Source organism: Choloepus didactylus, chromosome 15, assembly GCF_015220235.1.
Source record: "Choloepus didactylus isolate mChoDid1 chromosome 15, mChoDid1.pri, whole genome shotgun sequence".
NCBI classification, from domain to species: domain Eukaryota; kingdom Metazoa; phylum Chordata; class Mammalia; order Pilosa; family Megalonychidae; genus Choloepus; species Choloepus didactylus.
The window spans coordinates 33,382,520-33,409,457 of NC_051321.1; the positions used below are offsets into that span (position 1 = coordinate 33,382,520).

The window sequence follows — 26,938 nt, forward strand, 5'->3', positions numbered from 1 at the left end:
GTAACTGGCTGACTGCAGAGATAATGGAAAAAAACTTTAGTGGCCACAAACAGCAAGGAACTCACACACTGAAAGAATAGTGCAGAAGATGTACAAATAGATGGCTCCAGCCCTCAACAAGCAAAACCCAGCAATCTCTGAAGAGAAGAATCAGATTCCCAAAGCTACCACATTGTAATATGCAGAATGTCCAGTTCTCAACAACAAAAATTACAAAACATACAAAGAAATAGAAAAGAATACCTGTTCACAAGAAATAAAAGGAATTTGACAGAAATTATTCCCAAGGGAGCCAAGATATTGGAATTACTAGTCAAAAGTATTAAACCAATCATTTTAAATGTGATCAATGAGCTAAAGGAAACCATGGACAAAGAACTAAAGGAAATTAGGAAGACAATGTATGAACAAAATGAAAATATCAATAAAGAGAAAGTATAAAAAGGAAACAAACAGAAACTCTGGAGCTGAAAAGTAAAATAAATGAAATAAAAAATTCACTGGGGGTAGCTCAACAGTAGATTGAGCAGGCAAAAGAAAGTATCAGCAAACTTGAGGATAAAATAATTTAAATTATCCAATCTGAGATTCAGAGAGAAGAATGAAGAAAAATGAACAAAGCCTTAGAGATCTGTAGGACACCATCAACAGTACCAACATACACATCATAAGAGTCCCAGAAGAACAAAAGAAAAAGGGGAAGAAAAATATTTGAAGAAACAGTGACTGAAAACTTCCCAAATCTGATGAAAACATGAATATACATATCTAAGAATCTCAACAAACACCAAGCAGAATAAAGTTAAGAATCCACATCTAGACACATTATAACCACAATGCCAAAACACAAAGACTAAGAGAAAATTTTGAAAGCAGCAAGAAAGAAGCAACTTATCACATACAAGGCACCCTCAATAAGCTTAACAGCTGATTCTTCATCAGAAACCATGGAGGCCAGAGGGTAGTGGGATGACATGTTTAATGTGTTGAAAGAAAAATCTATCAATCAAGAATTCTATATCTGGCAAAACTGTCATTCAAGAATGGAGGAGAAATTAAAACATTTCCAGATAAACATGAACTAAGGGGGCTTATTATCCCTAGACCTAACCTGCAAAAAATGATAAAGGTAGTTCTTCATGCTGAAATGAAAGGACATAGACAGTAACTTGAAGGCACAAGAAGAATAAGGAATTCTGGTAAAGGTAATTTTATAAGCCAATGTTCTTGCACTTTTGGTTTTTAATGTCTCTTTTGATTGGGTGATTTAAAAGGCAAATGCATAAGACAATAATTATAAACCTATGTGTAGTGAGTTAAATTGTGTACCCCAGTTTGAATGTGTTCTTGGTCTTGGTCTGCATTCTGGTATGGGTGGACCCATTGTAAACAAGATCTTTTTAAGATGTTACTTCAGTTAAGGTGTGTCCCAACTAAATCAAATTGGGCTTTAATCTGGATTACTGGAGTCCCTTACAAGCAGGGTGAAGGTCAGACAGAGAGAAGCCACAGGGAGCAGCCAGAAGCTGGAATTCAATAGAACCCAGAAAGGAAAGGAGACGATGCTGCTATGTGCATTGCCATGTGATGGAAAAGCCAAGGGCAAGGATTGCCTGCAGTCAGCCTCAGAACGCCACAGTCATTGAGGAGAAAGCATTGCCTTGCTGACAACTCAATTTTGGACTTCTCCTAACCTCTAAAACCATGAACAAATAAATTACCATTATTTAAACCAACCCACTGTATGGTATTTTAGCAGCTAGGAAATGAAAACACTATGTTAACAGGTATAAAGATGAAATCTGAAACAACAATAAAAATGGGTAGAGATGGCGATATACAGGAGCTGAGTATTTGTATACTACTGAAGTTAGTAGTATTTAAAATAGGTTTTTAGAAGCTTACAGTATTAATTGCAATTCCAAGACAACCACTAAGAAAATAACTAAAAATATGCAGAAAAGGAAAAAAGGGAATCAAAATGGTACTCTACAAACGAATCTACTAAATTAAAAAAAAAGGCAGTAAATGGGAGAATTGAGGAACAAAAATGTCAGACATACAAAAAATTAATAACTAAATAACAAAAGTAAATCCTTATCAGAAATCACTTTAAATGTAAATGGATTTAACTCTCCAGTTAAAGGGCAGAGATTGGGAGACTGGATTTTAAAAACCATGAACCATTTATATGCTGTCTACAGGAAACTCAGTTTAGGTCCTGTGGTGGTTTGGAGCTGTACGTGCCCCAGAAAAACATGTTCTTAAACTTAATCCCTTCCTGTGGGTGTGAACCCATTGTAAGTAGGACCTTTAGATGGAGGTTACTTCAGTTAAGGTATGGCTCACCTCAGTCAGGATGGGTCTTAATTCTATAACTGAAATTCTTTATAAGCAAAATGAAATTAAGACAGATAGGGAGAAAGTCATGGGAAGCAAGAAACTGAAGGTCAAGGACACCAGGAAGAGAAGAGAGAAGCCAGGAAATGCTGCCAAATGCATTGCCATGTGATAGAGGAGTCCAGGACCAAGGGTCACTGGCAGCCAGCCCCAGAATGACAGTCTTCAGGAAGAAAGCATCACCTTGGTGACACTCTGATTTGGACCTAATCCTAGCCTTAAAACCATGAGCTGATAAATTACTATTGTTTAAGCTAACCCATTGCATGGTATTTGCTGAAGCAGCCAAGGAAACTAAAGCAGGTACAAAGACACAAAGAGGTTGAAAGTGAACAGATAGAAAAATATATTCCATGTAAATACTAACAAAAGAAAGTTGACATGGTAATATTTTCAGACAAAATATACTTTAAGTCAAAAAAGTTTACAAGAGACAGAAATAGACATTACATATTGATAAGAGATTCAGCCTGGCAAGGAGATCTAACAATTATATATATACCCAACAACAGAGCCCCAATTCTTCAGAAACTTAAATCCTCCAGAGAATACCTATGCCAGCTAAGTCCCAAAACTCAGAGGCAATAGCCTCTTCAAGAACATCAACCAGATGTGTCCCCTATTCCCATAATGTTGACACCCCTTTTCAACATGAACAAGTTAGGGTGGTCAATGCCTAGACATCCCTGAAGATCGGGAAAGTGATTAAACTAGAGGAAGGGATAGCAACAGACAAGCTGGAATTTAACAAACGATTATGAATACTGAATCTCTATATAATTTTCTTCTTAGTTGCTAGGGTATTAGAATAGCTAGAAGGAAATGGGGGAACTGTAACCCATAGCATCCTTTGAAATTTGTTCTATAGCTACTTGTTAAATTGTAATTTGAAAGTTACCACCTTTTTTATATATGTTATGTTTCACAATAAGGAAATAACTAAAACTATGGTATTGTAACTCATAAAATTTTTGGAAATTTTCTATATAACTACTTTTTAAATCATACTTTGAAAGATATTACCTTTTTGCATATGTTATGTTTCACAATAAGAAAATAACTGAAGCTGTAGAATTGTAACCCATAACATTCTTTGAAATTTGCTCTCTAACTACTTGTTAAATTGCACTTGGAAAGTTATCACTTCTTCGTATATATATTTTACAATAAAAAATATAATTTTAAAAAACTGACACAATTAAAGAGAGAAATAGACAGTTGTACAATAATGATTGGAGACTACAAAACCTTACATTCAAGCATGGATAGAACAACCAGACAGAAGATCAATAAGGAAATAGAGAAATTGAACAGGACTATAAACCAATTAAACCTAGCAAACATAAGTAGAAAAGTCAACCCAACTATAGCAGAATACATATTCTTCTCAAGTGCATATGAAACATTCCCCAGAAAAGACCATTTGTTAGGCCAAAAAACAAGTCTTAATATTTTTTAAAATATTGAAATCATACAAAATATCTTTTCTAATCCCAACAGAATGAAACTAGAAATCAATAAAAGAAAAAAGGAAAAAATTTTAAATACATAGAAATTAACACACTCTTAAAACAACCAATGGGTCAAAGAAGAAATCACAAGGGAAATTAGAAAATATATAATTAGAAAACAAAAACACTATATTCCAAAACTTATGGGGTACCATAAAAGTAGTGCTAAGGCATTACAACATTCTAAATGTGATTAATCCCACTAATGGAATGCTAGGGAGGGGGTGGAATGGGAAGATTTAGGCTGTATATATGTTTCCACAATTGAAAAAAAAAGAAAGAAAAAAGACAGTCTAAATAGATGACAACTGAATGCCAAGGATGATCCTGGATGGGATCTGAGGATGGAGGAGAGGAGGCTCAAAGGGACACAGTTGGGACATAAGAAAAAAAAAGGAAATATAGAATGTAAGCTTTGTATTAATGTTGAATTTCTTGAACTTCTTACCTGCGCTTAATGGGATTGCATAAAAGAATGTTCTTGTTCATGGGAATTGTATATGTGAATTACAGTGTTTGTTCAAGGATGTGTGCAGCTTGCTCTCATATGTTCAGAAGACAGAGCAATAGATGATGGATGATAGATAGGGAAGGAGGGAGGGAGGGAAAGAAAGAAATGGCAGTGTGACAGCATGTTGAAGTTGGTAGATCAGTGTACCGGGGGAGGGGGGTCCAGGTATGTTGTGTATGGGGTTTGTATTGCTTTTGCAACTATTCCTGTAACTTTGAATTTATTTCAAAATAAAATTTAAGAAAAAAAAAAAGTAGTGCTAAGAGAAAAATTTGTAGCTGTTAACCCCCACATGAAAAAAGAAAAGAGATCTCAGATCAATAACCTAAACTGTACACATTAGGGAACTAGAAAAAGGGGAGCAAACTAAACCCAAAACTAACAGAAGGAAGGAAACAATAAAGATTAGAGTGGAGATAAATGGAATAGAGAAAAGAAAAACAGGAGAAAAAAATCATTGAAAACGAAAGTTGATTCTTTGAAAAGATAAACAAAATTGATTAAGAAAAAGAAGAGAAGGCAGAAATTACTAAAATCAGAAAAGAAAGTGGGAATGTTAGTACTTATTTTACAGAAATAAAAAGGATTGTAGGAGAGGCGGGGCAAGATGGCAGACTGGTGAGCTGTATGTTTTAGTTACTCCTCCAGGAAAGTAGGTAAAAAGCCAGGAACTGCGTGGACTGGACACCACAGAGCAATCTGTCTTTGGGCATACTTCATACAACACTCATGAAAACGTGGAACTGCTGAGATCAGCGAAATCTGTAAGTTTTTGCGGCCAGGGGACCCGCGCCCCTCCCTGCCAGGCTCAGTCCCGGGGGAGGAGGGGCTGTCAGCTCCAGGAAGGAGAAGGGAGAATTGCAGTGGCTGCTCTTATCGGAAACTCATTCTACTGATTCAAACTCCAACCATAGATAGACTGAGACCAGACACCAGAGACTCTGAGAGCAGCCAGCCCAGCAGAGAGGAGACAGGCATAGAAAAAAAACAACACGAAAAACTCCAAAATAAAAACAGAGGATTTTTGGAGTTCTGGTGAACACAGAAAGGGGAAGGGCGGAGATCAGGCCTTGAGGCGCATATGCAAATCCCAAAGCAAGGCTGATCTCTCTGCCCTGTGCACCTTTCCTTAATGGCCCTGGTTGCTTTGTCTATTAGCATTTCAATAACCCATTAGATCTCTGAGGAGGGCCGTTTTTTTTTTTTTTTTTTTTTTTAAATCCTTTTTGCTTTTTCTAAAACAATTACTCTAAGAAGCTCAATACAGAAAGCTTCAAAGAATTGCAATTTGGGCACGTCAAGTCAAGAGCAGAACTAAGAGAGCTCTGAGACAAAAGGCAATAATCCAGTGGCTGAGAAAATTCACTAAACAACACAACTTCCCAAGAAAAGGGGGGTGTCCGCTCACAGCCACCATCCTGGTGGACAGGAAACACTCCTGCCCATCGCCAGCCCCATAGCCCAGAGCTGCCCCAGACAACCCAGTGTGACGGAAGTGCTTCAAATAACAGGCACACACCACAAAACTGGGCGTGGACATTAGCCTTCCCTGCAACCTCAGCTGAATGTCCCAGAGCTGGGAAGGGGGAGCAGTGTGAATTAACAGAGCCCCATTCAGCCATCATTTGAGCAGACTGGGAGCCTCCCAACACAGCCCAGCAGCCCAGAACTGCCCTGGGGGGACGGCACTCACCTGTGACATAGCACAGTCATCCCTCAACAGAGGACCCAGGGTGCACAGCCTGGAAGAGGGGCCCACTTGCAAGTCTCAGGAGCCATACGCCAATACCAAGGACTTGTGGGTCAGTGGCAGAGACAAACTGTGGCAGGACTGAACTGAAGGATTAGACTATTGCAGTAGCTTTAAAACTCTAGGATCATCAGGGAGATTTGATTGTTAGGGCCACCCCCCCTCCCCGACTGCCCAGAAACACGCCCCACATACAGGGCAGGCAACACCAACTACACACGCAAGCTTGGTACACCAATTGGGCCCCACAAGACTCACTCCCCCACTCACCAAAAAGGCTAAGCAGGGGAGATCTGGCTTGTGGAGAACAGGTGGCTCGTGGACGCCACCTGCTGGTTAGTTAGAGAAAGTGTACTCCACGAAGCTGTAGATCTGATAAATTAGAGATAAGGACTTCAACTGGTCTACAAACCCTAAAAGAACCCTATCAAGTTCAGCAAATGCCACGAGGCCAAAAACAACAGAAAATTATAAAGCATATGAAAAAACCAGACGATATGGATAACCCAAGCCCAAGCACCCAAATCAAAAGACCAGAAGAGACACAGCACCTAGAGCAGCTACTCAAAGAACTAAAGATGAACAATGAGACCATAGTACGGGATATGAAGGAAATCAAGAAGACCCTAGAAGAGCATAAAGAAGACATTGCAAGACTAAATAAAAAAATGGATGATCTTATGGAAATTAAAGAAACTGTTGACCAAATTAAAAAGATTCTGGACACTCATAGTACAAGACTAGAGGAAGGTGAACAACGAATCAGTGACCTGGAAGATGACAGAATGGAAAATGAAAGCATAAAAGAAAGAATGGGGAAAAAAATTGAAAAACTCGAAATGGACCTCAGGGATATGATAGATAATATGAAACGTCCAAATATAAGACTCATTGGTGTCCCAGAAGGGGAAGAAAAGGGTAAAGGTCTAGGAAGAGTATTCAAAGAAATTGTTGGGGAAAACTTCCCAAATCTTCTAAACAACATAAATACACAAATCATAAATGCTCAGCGAACTCCAAATAGAATAAATCCAAAAAAACCCACTCCGAGACATATACTGATCACACTGTCAAACACAGAAGAGAAGGAGCAAGTTCTGAAAGCAGCAAGAGAAAAGCAATTCACCACATACAAAGGAAACAGCATAAGACTAAGTAGTGACTACTCAGCAGCCACCATGGAGGCAAGAAGGCAGTGGCACGATATATTTAAAATTCTGAGTGAGAGGAATTTCCAGCCAAGAATACTTTATCCAGCAAAGCTCTCCTTCAAATTTGAGGGAGAGCTTAAATTTTTCACAGACAAAGAAATGCTGAGAGAATTTGCTAACAAGAGACCTGCCCTACTGGAGATACTAAAGGGAGCCCTACAGACAGAGAAACAAAGACAGGACAAAGAGACTTGGAGAAAGGTTCAGTACTAAAGAAATTCAGTATGGGTACAATAAAGGATATTAATAGAGAGAGGGAAAAATATGGCAAACATAATCCAAAGGATAAGATGGCCGATTCAAGAAATGCCTTCACGGTTTTAACGTTGAATGTAAATGGATTAAACTCCCCAATTAAAAGATATAGATTCGCAGAATGGATCAAAAAAAATGAACCATCAATATGTTGCATACAAGAGACTCATCTTAGACACAGGGACACAAAGAAACTGAAAGTGAAAGGATGGAAAAAAATATTTCATGCAAGCTACAGCCAAAAGAAAGCAGGTGTAGCAATATTAATCTCAGATAAAATAGACTTCAAATGCAGGGATGTTTTGAGAGACAAAGAAGGCCACTACATACTAATAAAAGGGGCAATTCAGCAAGAAGAAATAACAATCGTAAATGTCTATGCACCCAATCAAGGTGCCACAAAATACATGAGAGAAACATTGGCAAAACTAAAGGAAGCAATTGATGTTTCCACAATAATTGTGGGAGACTTCAACACATCACTCTCTCCTATAGATAGATCAACCAGACAGAAGACCAATAAGGAAATTGAAAACCTAAACAATCTGATAAATGAATTAGATTTAACAGACATCTACAGGACATTACATCCCAAATCACCAGGATACACATACTTTTCTAGTGCTCACGGAACTTTCTCCAGAATAGATCATATGCTGGGACATAAAACAAGCCTCAATAAATTTAAAAAGATTGAAATTATTCAAAGCACATTCTCTGACCACAATGGAATACAATTAGAAGTCAATAACCATCAGAGACTTAGAAAATTCACAAATACCTGGAGGTTAAACAACACACTCCTAAACAATCAGTGGGTTAAAGAAGAAATAGCAACAGAAATTGCTAAATATATAGAGACGAATGAAAATGAGAACACAACATACCAAAACCTATGGGATGCAGCAAAAGCAGTGCTAAGGGGGAAATTTATAGCACTAAACGCATATATTAAAAAGGAAGAAAGAGCCAAAATCAAAGAACTAATGGATCAACTGAAGAAGCTAGAAAATGAACAGCAAACCAATCCTAAACCAAGTACAAGAAAAGAAATAACAAGGATTAAAGCAGAAATAAATGACATAGAGAACAAAAAAACAATAGAGAGGATAAATATCACCAAAAGTTGGTTCTTTGAGAAGATCAACAAGATTGACAAGCCCCTAGCTAGACTGACAAAATCAAAAAGAGAGAAGACCCATATAAACAAAATAATGAATGAAAAAGGTGACATAACTGCAGATCCTGAAGAAATTAAAAAAATTATAAGAGGATATTATGAACAACTGTATGGCAACAAACTGGATAATGTAGAAGAAATGGACAATTTCCTGGAAACATATGAACAACCTAGACTGACCAGAGAAGAAATAGAAGACCTCAACCAACCCATAACAAGCAAAGAGATCCAATCAGTCATCAAAAATCTTCCCACAAATAAATGCCCAGGGCCAGATGGCTTCACAGGGGAATTCTACCAAACTTTCCAGAAAGAACTGACACCAATCTTACTCAAACTCTTTCAAAACATTGAAAAAAATGGAACACTACCTAACTCATTTTATGAAGCTAACATCAATCTAATACCAAAACCAGGCAAAGATGCTACAAAAAAGGAAAACTACCGGCCAATCTCCCTAATGAATATAGATGCAAAAATCCTCAACAAAATACTTGCAAATCGAATCCAAAGACACATTAAAAAAATCATACACCATGACCAAGTGGGGTTCATTCCAGGCATGCAAGGATGGTTCAACATAAGAAAAACAATCAATGTATTACAACACATTAAAAACTCGAAAGGGAAAAATCAATTGATCATCTCAATAGATGCTGAAAAAGCATTTGACAAAATCCAACATCCCTTTTTGATAAAAACACTTCAAAAGGTAGGAATTGAAGGAAACTTCCTCAACATGATAAAGAGCATATATGAAAAACCCACAGCCAGCATAGTACTCAATGGTGAGAGACTGAAAGCCTTCCCTCTAAGATCAGGAACAAGACAAGGATGCCCGCTGTCACCACTGTTATTCAACATTGTGCTGGAAGTGCTAGCCAGAGCAATCCGGCAAGACAAAGAAATAAAAGGCATCCAAATTGGAAAAGAAGAAGTAAAACTGTCATTGTTTGCAGATGATATGATCTTATATCTAGAAAACCCTGAGAAATCAACGATACAGCTACTAGAGCTAATAAACAAATTTAGCAAAGTAGCGGGATACAAGATTAATGCACATAAGTCAGTAATGTTTCTATATGCTAGAAATGAACAAACTGAAGAGACACTCAAGAAAAAGATACCATTTTCAATAGCAACTAAAAAAATCAAGTACCTAGGAATAAACTTAACCAAAGATGTAAAAGACCTATACAAAGAAAACTACATAACTCTACTAAAAGAAATAGAAGGGGACCTTAAAAGATGGAAAAATATTCCATGTTCATGGATAGGAAGGCTAAATGTCATTAAGATGTCAATTCTACCCAAACTCATCTACAGATTCAATGCAATCCCAATCAAAATTCCAACAACCTACTTTGCAGACTTGGAAAAGCTAGTTATCAAATTTATTTGGAAAGGGAAGATGCCTCGAATTGCTAAAGACACTCTAAAAAAGAAAAACGAAGTGGGAGGACTTACACTCCCTGACTTTGAAGCTTATTATAAAGCCACAGTTGCCAAAACAGCATGGTACTGGCACAAAGATAGACATATAGATCAATGGAATCGAATTGAGAATTCAGAGATAGACCCTCAGATCTATGGCCGACTGATCTTTGATAAGGCCCCTAAAGTCACCGAACTGAGCCATAATGGTCTTTTCAACAAATGGGGCTGGGAGAGTTGGATATCCATATCCAAAAGAATGAAAGAGGACCCCTACCTCACCCCCTACACAAAAATTAACTCAAAATGGACCAAAGATCTCAATATAAAAGAAAGTACCATAAAACTCCTAGAAGATAATGTAGGGAAACATCTTCAAGACCTTGTATTAGGCAGCCACTTCCTAGACTTTACACCCAAAGCACAAGCAACAAAAGAGAAAATAGATAAATGGGAACTCCTCAAGCTTAGAAGTTTCTGCACCTCAAAGGAATTTCTCAAAAAGGTAAAGAGGCAGCCAACTCAATGGGAAAAAATTTTTGGAAACCATGTATCTGACAAAAGACTGATATCTTGCATATACAAAGAAATCCTACAACTCAATGACAATAGTACAGACAGCCCAATTATAAAATGGGCAAAAGATATGAAAAGACAGTTCTCTGAAGAGGAAATACAAATGGCCAAGAAACACATGAAAAAATGTTCAGCTTCACTAGCTATTAGAGAGATGCAAATTAAGACCACAATGAGATACCATCTAACACCGGTTAGAATGGCTGCCATTAAACAAACAGGAAACTACAAATGCTGGAGGGGATGTGGAGAAATTGGAACTCTTATTCATTGTTGGTGGGACTGTATAATGGTTCAGCCACTCTGGAAGTCAGTCTGGCAGTTCCTTAGAAAACTAGATATAGAGCTACCATTCGATCCAGCGATTGCACTTCTCGGTATATACCCGGAAGATCGGAAAGCAGTGACACGAACAGATATCTGCACGCCAATGTTCATAGCAGCATTATTCACAATTGCCAAGAGATGGAAACAACCCAAATGTCCTTCAACAGATGAGTGGATAAATAAAATGTGGTATATACACACGATGGAATACTACGCGGCAGTAAGAAGGAACGATCTGGTGAAACATATGACAACATGGATGAACCTTGAAGACATAATGCTGAGCGAAATAAGCCAGGCACAAAAAGAGAAATATTATATGCTACCACTAATGTGAACTTTGAAAAATGTAAAACAAATGGTTTATAATGTAGAATGTAGGGGAACTAGCAGTAGAGAGCAATTAAGGAAGGGGGAACAATAATCCAAGAAGAACAGATAAGCTATTTAACGTTCTGGGGATGCCCAGAAATGACTATGGTCTGTTAATTTCTGATGGATGTAGTAGGAACAAGTTCACTGAAATGTTGCTATATTATGTAACTTTCTTGGGGTAAAGTAGGAACATGTTGGAAGTTAAGCAGTTATCTTAGGTTAGTTGTCTTTTTCTTACTCCCTTGCTATGGTCTCTTTGAAATGTTTTTTTATTGTATGTTTGTTTTCTTTTTAACTTTTTTTTTCATACAGTTGATTTGAAAAAGGAAGGGAAAGTTAAAAAAAAAAAAAAAGAAAAAAGAAAAAAGACAAACAAGGAAAAAAAAAAAAAAAAGATTTATTGCCCCCTTGAGGAGCCTGTGGAGAATGCAGGGGTATTCGCCTACCCCACCTCCATGGTTGCTAACATGACCAAGACATAGGGGACTGGTGGTTTGATGGGTTGAGCCCTCTACCATAAGTTTTACCCTTGGGAAGACGGTTGCTGCAAAGGAGAGGCTAGGCCTCCCTGTATTTGTGCCTAAGAGTCTCCTCCTGAATGCCTCTTTGTTGCTCAGATGTGGCCCTCTCTCTCTGGCTAAGCCAACTTGAAAGGTGAAATCACTGCCCTCCCCCCTACGTGGGATCAGACACCCAGGGAAGTGAATCTCCCTGGCAACGTGGAATATGACTCCCGGGGAGGAATGTAGACCCGGCATCGTGGGATGGAGAACATCTTCTTGACCAAAAGGGGGATGTGAAAGGAAATGAAATAAGCTTCAGTGGCAGAGAGATTCCAAAACGAGCCGAGAGATCACTCTGGTGGGCACTCTTACGCACACTTTAGACAACCTTTTTTAGGTTCTAAAGAATTGGGGTAGCTGGTGGTGGATACCTGAAACTATTAAACTACAACCCAGAACCCATGAATCTCGAAGACAGTTGTATAAAAATGTAGCTTATGAGGGGTGACAGTGGGATTGGGAATGCCATAAGGACCAAACTCCACTTTGTCTAGTTTATGGATGGATGTGTAGAAAAGTAGGGGAAGCAAACAAACAGACAAAGGTACCTAGTGTTCTTTTTTACTTCAATTGCTCTTTTTCACTCTAATTATTATTCTTGTTATTTTTGTGTGTGTGCTAATGAAGGTGTCAGGGATTGATTTAGGTGATGAATGTACAACTATGTAATGGTACTGTAAACAATCGAAAGTACAATTTGTTTTGTATGACTGCGTGGTATGTGAATATATCTCAATAAAATGATGATTAAAAAAAAAAAAAAAAAAAAAAAAAAAAAGGATTGTAAGAAAATACTATGAATAGTTGTATGCCAGCAATTGGGTAACCTAGATGAAATGGACAAATTTCTGGAAACACACAAACTACCAAAGCTGACTTAAGAAGGAAGAGAAGTATTTGTATGATTTTTCTGTAAACCTACAACTTCTCTAATAAAAAATTATATTAAAAAATATGTGTAGACCAATAGCAGCAAGGAAACTTAATCCCAGCAAAGAAAATCCTAGGACCTGATGAGTTCACTGGGGAATTCTATTAAACATTTAAAGAAGAATTAGCACTAATTCTTCTCACACTCTTCCAAAAATTTGAATTCATTCTATGAGTCTAGCATTGTTCTGAAATCAAAACCAGACAAGGACACTACCAGAAAAGAAAACTACCAACCATTATCCCTTATGAATATAAATGCAAAAATTCTCAACAAAAATTGGCAAACCAAATTCAGCAATATATTAAAAAAGATTATACACCATGGCCAAGTGGGATTTCTCCCAGGAATGCTAGGGTGGTTCAAAGTACAAAAATCAATGTAATACACCACAAAATAGAATGAAAGGGCGAAAAACATATGTGATCATCTCAAATGATGCAGAAAAACCATTTGACAAATTTCAACACCTTTGCATGATAAAAACACTCAATAGACTAGGAATAGAAGGGAATTTCCTGCATATAATAGAAGCCAACTGAAAGATTTTTCTGCAAGAGCAGGAACAAGACAAGTATGCTCATTTCCATCAATTCTCTTCATCACAGTCATGGAAGTTGTAGCTAGAGCAAGTAGGTAAGAAAAATAAATAAAAGGCATCCAAATTGGAAAGGAAGAAGTAGAATCTCTCTGTTCAAAGGTGACATGATCTTTTTAGGTAGAAAACCCTAAAGAATATACACAAAAACCTGTTAGAACTGATAAAAGAATTCAGCAAAGTTGCAGGGTACAAAACCAACATGCAAAAATTAATTGTATTTCATACATTACCAGTGAAGAATCTGAAAATGAAGTCAAGAAAACAATTCTATTTACAGTAGCATCAAAAAGAATAAAATACTTAAGAATTTAATGAGGTAAAAAAAAAAAAAAACAACTTGTACAATGAAGTCTACAAAACATTTCTGAAAGAAACTAAGTACCTAAGTAAATGGGAAGACATTCGATATTCAGGTGTTGGAAAACTTAATATTGTCAAAATGACAATACTATCCAAAGTGATATATAGATTCAATGCAATACCTATCCAAATACCAACATTGAGTTTTTCAGGAAAAGAAAAAATCCCAACATTCATACAGAAATTCAAGGGACCCTGAATATGACAATCTCAAAGAAGAAGAACAAAGTTGAAAGACTTACACTTCCCAATTTCAAAACTTACTACAAAGCTACAGTAATCAAAACAGTGTGGTACTGGCATAAGGATAGACACAGAGATGAATGGAATACAATACAAAGTCTAGAACCCTCACATATATGGTCAACCAGGATTCCAAGACCATTCAATGGAGGACAGTCTTTTCAACAAATGATGCTGGACAAATTGGATATCCACTTTGTCCAGCATCATGAATTGTGTGTGTGTGTGTGTGTGTGTGTGTGTGTTTTAAGGAATTGGCTCATGTGATTGTGGGGCTGGCAAGTCCAAAATCGTTAGGGCAGACCATTCGAGTTGATGTTGCAGTCTTGAGTTAGAGTTTCTTCTTCTCCCACAAACTTCAGATTTTTTCTTTTAAGGTCTTGAATCTGATTTGATGAGGCTTACTCATATTACCATAGATAATGTCCTTTGTTTAAAGTCAACTGATTATAGATTTAATCACATCTACAAAATAACTTCTTAGCAACACCCAGATCAGTGTTTGATGAGAAACAACTAGGCACTATAACCTAGCCAAGTTGATACATAAAATTAGCCATCACACATGCTTAAATATTTGTTGAAAGATTGCAAATACAGATAAGGAAAGAATAAATCCATGACTCTACCTCAGATTAAAAATGATGATGGAGGAAAGGCTAAGCCATGCATTAAATTGTTTTTTAATTTCTACTTAAGCATCCGTAACTTATAGAATTTACAACAATATTCATATAGCTGTTTGAATCTCTTCTCAGCTGGCTAAAGAGTATGGCCCTGTTTACACCCTGCATCTTGGACCCCAGCTCACTGTGGTCTTACACGGATATGAAGCAGTGAGGGAAGCTCTAATTGACCGGGGTGATGAATTCCTTGGCAGAGGACGTGTACCAATTATTGACGATACCCAGAAAGGATATGGTATGTTTCAAATCAAAATACAAGTCAATTTTCTTTGGCACCTGAATATTTTGCAAAACAATCTGATCAGTTTAATGAGTACCTGTTTGTATGAAGCAACCGATTAGATGCCCTGAAAGAGCCACTGAGATGATCATTAAAAACAGACTCCAAATTCCCTATAAAGTAATTCTGCAAACACAATTGAGATAAAGCAATCTAAGGACCTTTGAAATAAGAATTTCTACCAAGAGGCCCTAAGGTTTAGAGAGCTGAGGAAGCCACACTTGGGTTTTATTTTCCCATGGCATAAAGACTGCACGAGCACAGTAGCAGCAACAATAAACAAATGACCAGATCTAGGAACTACTGTATTTTCAGTTATAGTCTGGTTGGTTAGGGTATGGGGGGCTGTGAGGGTAGGATGAGGGAGGTAATGCATAGGGGTTACAACGGTACTAGCCATGTTCTAATTCTTCAGTTGGATTGTAGATATGCAGATAATTCATTTTATTAGGTTTTAAAACTTACATGTATTACAAATATAACTTTATATATCAAATATTGCACAATAAAAACATTTCGGACAGACTGAAAGTCTCTACCAAACCACTTAGAAATAATAAAATTGCAAATCCCAGAGAAAAAGGAACTGAATTCTTTTCAAAGCACATTTATGGACCACTAATTAAATATAATACAGCATAATAAGTGTCAAAACAAAAATGATTTTGTCTCTCTGTTCCATAAAATCAGGCTGCATTTGTTTAACTAAAGAAGCAATCAAGCTTTCCCTCTACTATCTTCCTTTTCCCTAAGTTAATTACATTGCTGTGTGAGAGCTTTTAAATTAATTTTTAACTGGATTGGCTTGAGTTGCAAAAGGGGGAAATTTTTAATCTAAAACTTGCTGCTTTTCTGACTCTGAGTAAATTGGTTTCTAAACTTCTTATAAAATTTGTTACTTCTTTCTTGCATCTAATGGTGGCAGATAATTCAGTTCCTCCTTCCCACAAGCTTTCTATTATCCTGGAAAATTACAAAGAGAAGACCATTCATTGATATTTTAGTTTTTCTTCCTAAATTAAATTATCTGCTGATATATTAAATAGCTTTCTGAGATCTTTGAGCAACTGTAATATAGTGCAGCAGACTCCTGTAATGTATGACGAACTAATCAAGCTGCTGTAACTTTCCAGTTAACTATTAACTTGCTATTTTGCCTAGTTTCTTAATATTTAAATGCTCATTTTACTGACAGATTGCAACAGATCAAACCTTTATTTTATTCTTTCAACCCACACAACAGTGTTAGATTCCACTGTTCACTCATTAAAATGCCAAAAACTAAAATAACAACCTCACAGTGTACTTGGAGGTATGAGTAAACAGTCACTCCTTCCTTTCTTGAGTAATGCAAATGCTATATAATGTTTTTGGAAAGTAATCTAGTAATATCTACTGAAATCTAGTAATATCTACTGAAATATAAATTTTGCAGATCTACTGGGGAATCTAGTTTACATAAGTAGGAACAGTATACTATGCAATTCTACAACCCCCACTTCCCACCCCCACAAAAACACATGGGGGTGGGGTACCTGGAGAGGGCATTGCTTCCTTAGAGCACTCCAGGACTGTAGGGATGCAGGTGTGGGAGAGAGAAATAAATATAGTTAATATAGATATTTAAATAATAAGTATATATCTGAATGGAGTGAAAAATGAAACATAGAAGAGTGTTCCAGTTACCTATTGTTACATAACAAAATTTTCCAAACTCAGGGATGTAAAACAACCATTGATTTATGACGTGCCTGAATTCTGTGGGTTAGGAATTTGACCAAAGTACAGTGGAAATGGCCTTTCTCTGATCTGCAAGCAGGATAAATATCTCTTTTCTACCAAAAAAAACAAACAAATGAAAAACCCACACAAACTTAGGCATATCATATTTGAACTCCATAAAACCAAAGACAATGAGAAAGTCTTGAAGTCAACCATAGCTGGGATGGGAGTGGGCGGAGCATATTATCATTAGAGGAACAAAGAGAAGAATTACAGTGGACTTCTTGTCAGAGAACATGAAAGGAAGGACACAGTGGAGTGGCATCTTTAAATTGCTGAAAGAAAAAATCTATAAGCCCAGAATTCTAGACCTAGCAAAATATCCTTCAAAAAATGGAGACTTCTCAGATAAACAAAAACTGAAGTAATTCATTGCCAGCAGACCTACTTTATAATAAATGTCAAAGGAAGTTAATTCAGGCAAAAGAAATATGATACAAGTGAGAAACATGGATCTAAACAAAGAAATGAAGAACAATGGAAATGAAAGTCAAATGTAATCTACTTTTTCTTATTTTTATTGCTTTAAAAACAAATGACTGCTTAAAAAACCACAGTAACAATGTACTGTGTTTATAGCATATGTAAAAGTAAAATATATAACAATATTGGCACAAGAGATGGGAGAGGGAATTGGGAATATACCTTTATGAGAACATTAAACTACATGAGTATCCAAATAACAGTATTGGAAGGCAGACAGATTATTTTAAAATGTATATTGCCGATCCTGTATATAAGAAATTCCAAAGAATCCAAAAGAAAGTTACCAGAGCTAATAAATAAATTCAGCAAAGATGCAGAGTTCAAGATCAACTCCAAAAAGTTGGTTGGGTTTTTGTACAGTAATAATGAACAATATGAAAAGGAAATCAAGAAAATTATTCTATTTACGATAGCAAGCCAAATAATCAAATATCTAAGAATAAACTCAACCAAAGAGGTGAAAGACTTGTACACTGGAGTCAACAAAACATTGCTAAAATAAATTAAAGACCTAAATAATAGAAAGCAATTCCATGGTCAAGAATGGTCATGAATTGGAAGACTTAATATTGCTAAGATGTCAATACTACCCAAAATTATTTACAGATTCAACCCAATCTCTATCAAATGCAAAAATTCTGTTTTATAGAAATGGAAAAGCTGATCCTCAAATCCCTGTGTAATTGCAAGGGACCCTGAATATCCAAAACAATCTTGAAAGGGAAGAACAAAGCAGGAGGACTCACTTCCCAGTTTCAAAACTTAATACAAAGCAACGGCAATCAAGACAATGTGGTACTGGCACATAGATAAAGAGAAATGCAATGGAACTGAGAGTACAGAAGTAAACCCATACATTTACAGCTAATTGATTTTTTACGAAGGAGCCATTTCCATTCAATGGAGAAAGGGTAGCCTCTTCAACAAATGTGCTGAGATAACAGAATTTGCGTATGCCAAATAATGAACTTGGACCCCTACCTCAGTGGATTACCACTGAGAAAGCTTCAAGATGCAGACTGTATTTAAGAAGGAGCTCTTAGAGAAACCCAAAGACAACAGGAGAGAGGTGAAAAAAACAAACAAGGAAACTGAAGTCTCTGATACCTATAATTACAGCAAACATCAAACACAGCCCATCTCCTAGCCAGATTAACATAAAACTTTATACTAAAAGTTTAATTACCCACAGTTTCTATTATTGAATACATCATCTCCAGCTTTCAACAAAAAATTACAAGACAGGCTAAAAGGCAAAAATAAATATTATCTGAAAAGACAACGTATCAAACTCAGACAAAGATATGACATAGATTTTGGAATTATCTGGGAATTTTTAAGAACTATGATTAATATTATTGGGGATTGAATCATATCCCACACAAAAGGCATATTCAGATCTCGACTCTTGGTTCTGTGGGTGAACCCATTTTGTATATAGGACCTCTGAAAATATTTTTAGTTAAGGTGTGCCCAAATTGAATGACATGTGCCTTAATACAATATGGCTGAAATTCTTTGATAGAACCATCCGACTGGACATTGCTGAAGAAAACATCAGTGAGATTAAAGATATGCCAATAGAAACTTCCCAAACTGAAATGCAAAGAGAAAAAAATGAAAACAGGAACAGAATATCCAAGAACTGTGGGACAATTAGAAAAGTAGTAATATATGTGTAATGAGAATACCAGAAGGAGAAGATGAAGAAAAAGAAATATTTCAAGTAATAATGGTTAATAATTTCCCAAAATTAATGACAGACACAAAATCACAAATTCAGGAATGACACAGAACACTAAGCAGGACAAATACTCTACACCTAGATATATCATATTCAACTGCAGAAAGCCAAAGACAAAGAGAAAATTTTGAAAGACATGAGGAAAAAACCCCACCTTACTTATAGAGGAACAAAGAAAAGAATTACATCAGACTTCTATTCAAAAACCATGGTAGCAAGAAGAGAGTGGAGTGAAATACATAAACTGTTGAATGAGTAAAGCAACAACCTAGAATTCTGTACAGAGCAAAATTATCCTTCCAAAGTAAAGGTGAGAACTTCTGGGATGATGGTGGCCTAAAGAGAGGCAGAAATCTCTCCTCCACCCAAAACACCTAGAGAACAGGAAGAAACTGTCCAAAGCAGTGGTTCAGGAAAGGACCATTGCAACATGCAAGGAAGAGCTGGATGAAGAAACAAAGAAACTGCTGAGTGACTGAATTTGGCCATGGCTCCCAGTGCCCATCTTCCACCCACAAGGCTGGCAGCTTTGGGTTGGCCTGGTTCTCACCTGGCTGGCTGCTGCATACTGGGAAGGACAGGGAGATCCTCCCAACAGGAAAAGAGAAGGACACAACACCCTTCTGATCCAACTGTTGGCCAACAAAACTGATCCTCTGGATCCTGCAGCCTTTATCCTTTTCAGGCAGGAGCCTGCGGTGCTCATGGCACCATTCTCTCCACACACAGAGAAACTGTGGTAAGTGACTCAACTCCACCATGGTTCCCAGCACCCATCCTCTACACCTGCGGCTGGCAGCTTAGGGTCAGACTGGTTCTCACTTGGCTGGCTGCTGCAGACTGGGAGAGTCTGGAAAGAATAGGGAAGCCCATCATCTGGGAAAAGAGGGGGGTGTGTCAGAGTTCTGAACCAACTGTTGGCCAGTAAAGTTGATCCTCTGGATCCCACAACCTTGATCCCTTCCAGGCAGAAGCCCTGGGTGCCCACAATGCCATTGTCCCCAAACACTGAGAAACTGCAGTGAATGACCCAACTCCACCATGTTTCCTGTCACACATCCCCTACCCTCAAGGCCAACAGCTTCTGGTCATCCCAGCTACTGCCAGTTGGCTGCTGCAGACTGGAAGAGTTTGGTAAGCCTTCCCACCAAGGAACAGAGTGGGAAGCAGCACAGTTGTGACCCAATTGTTGGTTGGCAAATTGGACTGTGGGGTCCCACAGCCTTGGTCCTTTCTGGACAGGCACCCACAGCACTGCTATACTATTATTTCCACCCACCTCAGAAAAAGAGGTGACAGTGGTGAATAGATTGCCAAAGAGTGCCATCTGCAGGGAAGGCTGGGAAAGTGCAGTCTTGGGAAGCTGCTTTCCTGACATTCTTTCTAGAGCAACTTGGAACTGGTCCACACCTCTGGCATTGGAACCTCACCCTGTTTTGGCTGAGAAATACTCATGAACAAACAGCTGAAGAAGACCTTTAACATGAACCCAATCAACAACAAAACCTTAGAAAAGAGAGGGAACCCAAGTTTCAAAATAATCTTATCAATCCCTTTTTAGTTTTTAGTGTATTGGAATAGCTAGAAGGAAATATCTGAAACTGTTGAGCTGCAACTCAGTAGCCTTGATTTTTGAAAATGACTATATAACTATATAGCTTACACTGTGTGACCATGTAATTGTGAAAACCTTGTGGCTCACACTCTATCCACTGTATGGACAGATAAGTAGAAAAATGGGGACAAAAAGTAAATGAATAATAGGGAGGGATAGAGTGACAAGATGTTGTGGGTCTTCCTTTTTACTTTTTATTCTTATTCTTTTTTTGCAGTAATGAAAATATTCAAAAATTAATTGTGGTAATGAATGCACAACTATATAATGGTACTTTGAACAACTGATTATACACTTTGGATGACTGAATGGTATGTGAATACGTATCAATAAAATTGAATTAAAAAGAACAAAAAAATTATAAAAAATAATCTTGTCAAGATAGTCAGACACCCAGATACCAGCAAAAAATTCCAAGGCATAGTAAGAAACAAGAAGATATGACCAACCCAAATGATAAAATTAAAAAGTTAGAGGAGATACGGAATTTGGAACATCTAATCAAAGGTTTTCAAACAAATTTCCTAAATAAATTCAACAAAATGGCTAAAGAGATAAAGGATATTAACAAGACACTAGGAGAGCATAAAAAGGAAATTTGAAAGAAAACAGAAAAGCAACAGATCTTACAATAATGAAAGACACTATGGATGAAATTAAAATACACTAGAGACACACAACAGCAGATTTGAAGATCAGTGAGTTAGAAGACAGAGCAACTGAATTTGAACAGACTAAAGGACAAATGGAGAAAAAATGGAAAAATTTGTGCAGTGTTTCAGGGAAAAGATTGACAACATGAAGCACACAAATATTTGCTTCATAGGTGTCCCAGAAGAAGAAGAGAATGGAAAAGGGCAGGAAGAATATTTGAGGAAATATTGATTGAAAATTTCCCAATCCTTATGTGCCAGTTTGAAATTTTATGTACCCCAGAAAAGAATGCTCTTTTAATAAAATCTTGTGGGTGCACACTTACCATGGGTGGGATCTTTTGATTAGGTTGTTTCCATGGAGATGTGACCCTGTCCATTCAAGGTGGGTCTTAATTAGTTTACTGGAGTCCTTAAAAGAGCTCAGAGAGAAGAGAGAGAGAAAGAGAGAGAGAGACAGAGACAGAGAGAGACAGAGAGAGAAGAGAGAGTCAGAACCAACACAGACCCAGACACTTGGAGATGCAGACAGAAAGATGATGTTAAGCTAAGAGATGAGGCCCAGAGTTTGCCCAAGTGAAGCTAAGTGAGAACCCACATAAACTTAAAGAGAAAGTCACTGCAATCAGAAGCTGGAAGCAATGCAACATGGGAGGAAAGGACAAGCAGGTGCCAGCCACATGCCTTCCCAGCTGACAGAAGTATTTTGGATGCCATTAGCCTTCCTTCAGTGAAGGGATCCTCTTGTTGATGCCTTAGTTTGGACACTTTTATGGCCTTAGAACTGTAAATTTGTAACCTAATAAATCTCCTTTATAAAATCCAATCCATTTCTGGTATATTGCATTCTGGAAGCCTTAGCAAACTGGAACACCTTATAAAAGACATAAATGACATAATTATGCAAATTGAAGAATCCCAGCATACTCCAAATAGAATAAATCTGAATAGACTCAAGACAGGACACATACAATCACACTGTCAAATGCCAAAGAGAAGGAGAGAATCCTGAAAGCAGCAAGAGAAAATTGATTTACCACATTCAGGGGAAGCCATATAAGGCTAAGTGTGACTTCTCATCAGACACCATATGGGTGAGAAGGCAGTGCTTTGATATATTTAAGATACTGAAAGAGAAAAACTGCCAGCCAAGAATTCCTTATCCAGTAAAGCTGCCCTCCAAAACTGAGGGAGAGTTTAAAATATCCTCAGATAAACAGAAGTTTTGAAAGTGTTCATCAAGAGGAGGTATGCCCTACAGAAATACTAATGGGAGTGCTTCAGCTGGAAAAAAAAAAAAAGACAGGACAGAGAGGCTTGGGGGAGAGTACAGAAATGAAAATTATCAGTAAGGGTAACTAAAAGGATAAAAAGAGAGAGAAAAAATAGATCTGACAAATAAAAGCCAAAGGATAAAATAGTTGAAATAAGCATGGCTTTTATAGTAATAACACTGAATGTTAATTGATTAAATCCACCAATCAAAAGACAGATTGGCAGAATGGATAAAAGGATGATCCATCTATATGCTGTTGACAAAAGACAAACTTTAGACCCAAAGATACAAATAGGTTGGAAGTGAAAGAATGGAAAAATATATTCCATGCAAGCAGTAACCCAGAAAAAAATCTGGGGTAGCTATACTAATAAGAGACAAACTAAACTTTAAATGTAAAATTGTTATAAAAGACACAGGGTACTATATATTAATAAAAGGGACAATTCGCCAAGAAGAAATAACAATCAGAAATGTCTATACACCTAATCAAGGTGTCCCAAAGTACATGAGGCAAACACTGGCAAAACTGAAGGGAGTAATGGATGTCTCTACAATAATATTGGAAGACTTCAACACACCACTCTCCTCAATAGATAGAACCTTTAAAAAGAGGATCAATAAGGAAACAGAGAACCTAAATATAATAAATGAACTAGACCTAACAAATATATACAGAACATTGCACCCCAAAACAGCAGGATATACATTCTTCTTGAGTGCTCATGGAACATTCTTCAGGACAGAACACATGCTGGGGCAAAAACAGTTCTTAATAAATTTAAAAAGATTGAAATTATACAAAGCATTTTCTCTGATCATAATGGAATGAAGCTGGAAATTAATAACAGCTGGAGAACTGGAAAATTCACAAATGAACAACTTACACAGACTCAAGAAGAAATAGAACACTTCAACAAACCATTCAAAAGTAAAGAGATTGACTCAGTCATCAAAAACCTACCAAAAAAGAAAAGCCCAGAACCAGATGTCTTCCTAGGTGAATTTTACCAAGCATTCCAAGAAGAATCAATACTGACCCTGCTCAAACTCTTCCAAAAAAATTGAAGTACAGGGAGCACCACCTAACTCAATCTATGAAGCCAACATCACCCTAATACCAAAGCCTGATAAAGATACTATAAGAAACCACAGACCAATCTCCCTATTGATTATAGATGCAAAAATTCTCAGCAAAATAATTGCAAATCAAATCCAAAGGCACATTAAAAGAATTATACACCATGACTAAGTAGCATTCATTTCAGGCATGCAAGGGTGGTTCAACATAAGAAAATCAATGTAATATAACACATTAACAAATTGAAAGGGAAAAATCATATGATCATCTCAATAGATGCTGAAAAAGCATTCAATAAAATTCAGTATTTTTTTTTAAATAAAAGAACTTCAAAAGGTAGGAATTGAAGGAAACTTCCTCAATATGATAAAGGACATATATGAAAAACCCAAAGCTCACATTGTACTTGTGATGGTTAGGTTAATGTGTCAACTTGGCCAGGTGATAGTACCCAGGTGTCTGGTCAAGCAAGCATTGGCCTAACCATTACTGCAAGGGCATTTATGGCTGGTTAATAAACCAGAAGGCTGGTTTATTAACTCATCAGTCAATTGGCTGCAGCTGTGACTGATTATATCAACGAAAGGTGTGTCTTTCACAATGAGAGAATTCAGCTAGCTAGATTTAATCCAATCAGTTGAAGACTTTTAAGCAAGACAGATAGAGGACCTTCACTTCTTCGGCTAACCAGCAAAGTATTTCCTGAGGAGTTCATCGAAGTTGCCAGTTCGTTTCCTGAGGAGTTCATCAAACGTCTTCATTGGAGTTGCCAGTTTGCTGCCTGCCCTACAGAATTTGGACTCATGTATACCCACAGTTATGTGAGACACTTTTATAAAATCTTATATTTATAGATATCTCTTGTTAATTCTTTTTTCCTAGAGAACCCTAACTAATACAGTACTCAACAGTAAGAGGCTGAAAGCTTGCCCTCTAAGATCAGGAACAAGACAAGGATGCCCACTGTCACCACTGTTATCCAACATTTCACTAGAAGTTCTAGTCAGAACAACTAGGCAAGAAAAAGAAATAAAAGGCATCCAAATTGGAAAGTAAGAAGTAAAATTTTCATTATTTGTAGATGACAGGATCCTATGTTTGGACAATCCTGATAATCGATGACAAATCTACTTGAACTAATAAATTCAGCAAAGTGGTGGGATACAAGAGTGATGCACAAAAATCACTAATGTCTGTATATACTGGGAATGACCTAATGGAAGAGGAAATCAAGAAAAAAATTCCACTCACAATAGCAACTAAAAGAATAAAGTATCTAGGAATAAACTTAACCAAGGATGTAAAAGACCTCTATACAGAAAACTACAAAACTTTGCTAAAATAAATCAAAGAGGACATAAATAGGTAGAAAGATATTGCATGTTCATGGATAGGAAGGCTAAATGTCATTAATACATCAATTTTAGCTAAATTGATACACAGATTTAATGCAATAGCAATTAAATTCCAAAAATCCACTTTGCAGAATTGTAAAAATTAGCTATCAAATGTATTTGGAAGGGAGAGGGGCCTCAAATAGCCTTTAAAAAGTCCTGAAAAAGAAGAATGAAGAGGCAAACTTATACTTCCTGACTTTAAAGCTTATTATAAAGTCACAGTGGTCAAAACAGCATGGTACAGGCATAAAGATAGGCATATGGATCAATGGAATTGGATTGAGAGTTTGGAAAAAGGCCCCCAGATCTATGGTCAATGGTCTATGACAAGGCCCCCAAATCCACTGAAGAGGGACAGAACAGTCTCTTCAACAAGTGCGGCTGAGAGAACTGAATATCCATATCCAAAAGAATGAAAGAGGACCCCTACCTCACACCCTATACAAAAATTAACCCAAAGTGCATCAAAGACCTCAATATAAGAGACTGTACCATAAAATTTCTAGAATATAATATAGGGAAACATCTTCAAGACCTAGTAATAGGAGGTAACTTCTTAGACCTTACACCCAAGGCACAAGCAATGAAAGAAAAAAATAGATAAATTGGAGCGCATCAAAATCAAATGCTTTAGTGCCTCAAAGGTCTTTGTCAAGAAGGTGAAGAGGCAGTAAACTCAATGGGAGAAAATATTTGGAAACCATATATCTGATAAGGGACTGATATTCAGTATATATAAAGAAACCCTGCAACTTAAAAACAAAAGTACAAACAATCCAATTATAAAATGGGTACGAGGTATGAGAAGACATTTCTCTGAAGAGGAAATACAAATGACTAAAAACCACATGAAAAAGTGTTCCTCTTCATTAGCTATTAGGGAAATGCAAATCAAAACCACAATGAGATACCATTCAACACCAATAAGAATGGCTGCCGTTAAACAAACAGGAAACTACACATGCTGGAGAGGGTGTGGAGAAATTGGAACACTTATCCACTGCTGGTGGGAATGTATAATAGTACAGCTACTGTGGAAGAGTTTGGCAGTTCCTTAGAAAACTAAATATCGAGTTGCCCTTTGACCTGGCAATTCCAGTACTCAGTTTATACCCAGAAGATCTGAAAGCAGTGACACGAACAGACATTTTTTGCACACCAATGTTCATAGAGGTATTATTCACAATTGCCAAAAGATGGAAACAATCCAAGTGTCCTTCAATAGACACGTGGATAAACAAAATGTGGTATATACATATGGTGAAATATTATGCAGTGGTAAGAAGGAATGAGGTCCTAAATGTTTGACAACATGGATGAACCTTGAGGACATGATGCTGAGTGAAATAAGTCAGACACAAAAGAAGAGATATTGTATATCACTATTATGAACCCCTAGTTAAGGTAAAATCAGAGTTTAAAAACATAGGTTATAGGGGACCTAGATAGACAGAAGCTAGAGAAGGGGGAGTGATTACCCAATATGTACAGACTTGTTAATGAGGTTGAATTTAAAGGTATAGGAATGGACAGTGGTGATCATAGTTTATTAATGGGATTATAAGTATCAGTGCCACAATGAAGGCCAACATAACTGAAACGGGTTGTTTAAAGTCATGTATCTCACAGATCAGAATTACAAATATAAATAAATTCTTGCATGATCTACTTCAAATGTATGACACTTGTACAAAGAGTTAACAACAGAGT

General features: G+C 37.0%; 1 protein-coding gene across 1 annotated transcript in view; it reads left to right on the top strand.

The window, feature by feature from the left end:
- The window catches only part of LOC119510647 (cytochrome P450 2C23-like), a 66,779-nt gene that overhangs the window by 3,297 nt on the left and 36,544 nt on the right, over positions 1-26,938 (top strand). Inside the window, exon 2 of the mRNA XM_037805062.1 lies at positions 14,987-15,149. Coding sequence (XP_037660990.1) covers positions 14,987-15,149 — 163 coding nt within the window. The remainder of the gene's footprint in view (positions 1-14,986; positions 15,150-26,938) is intronic.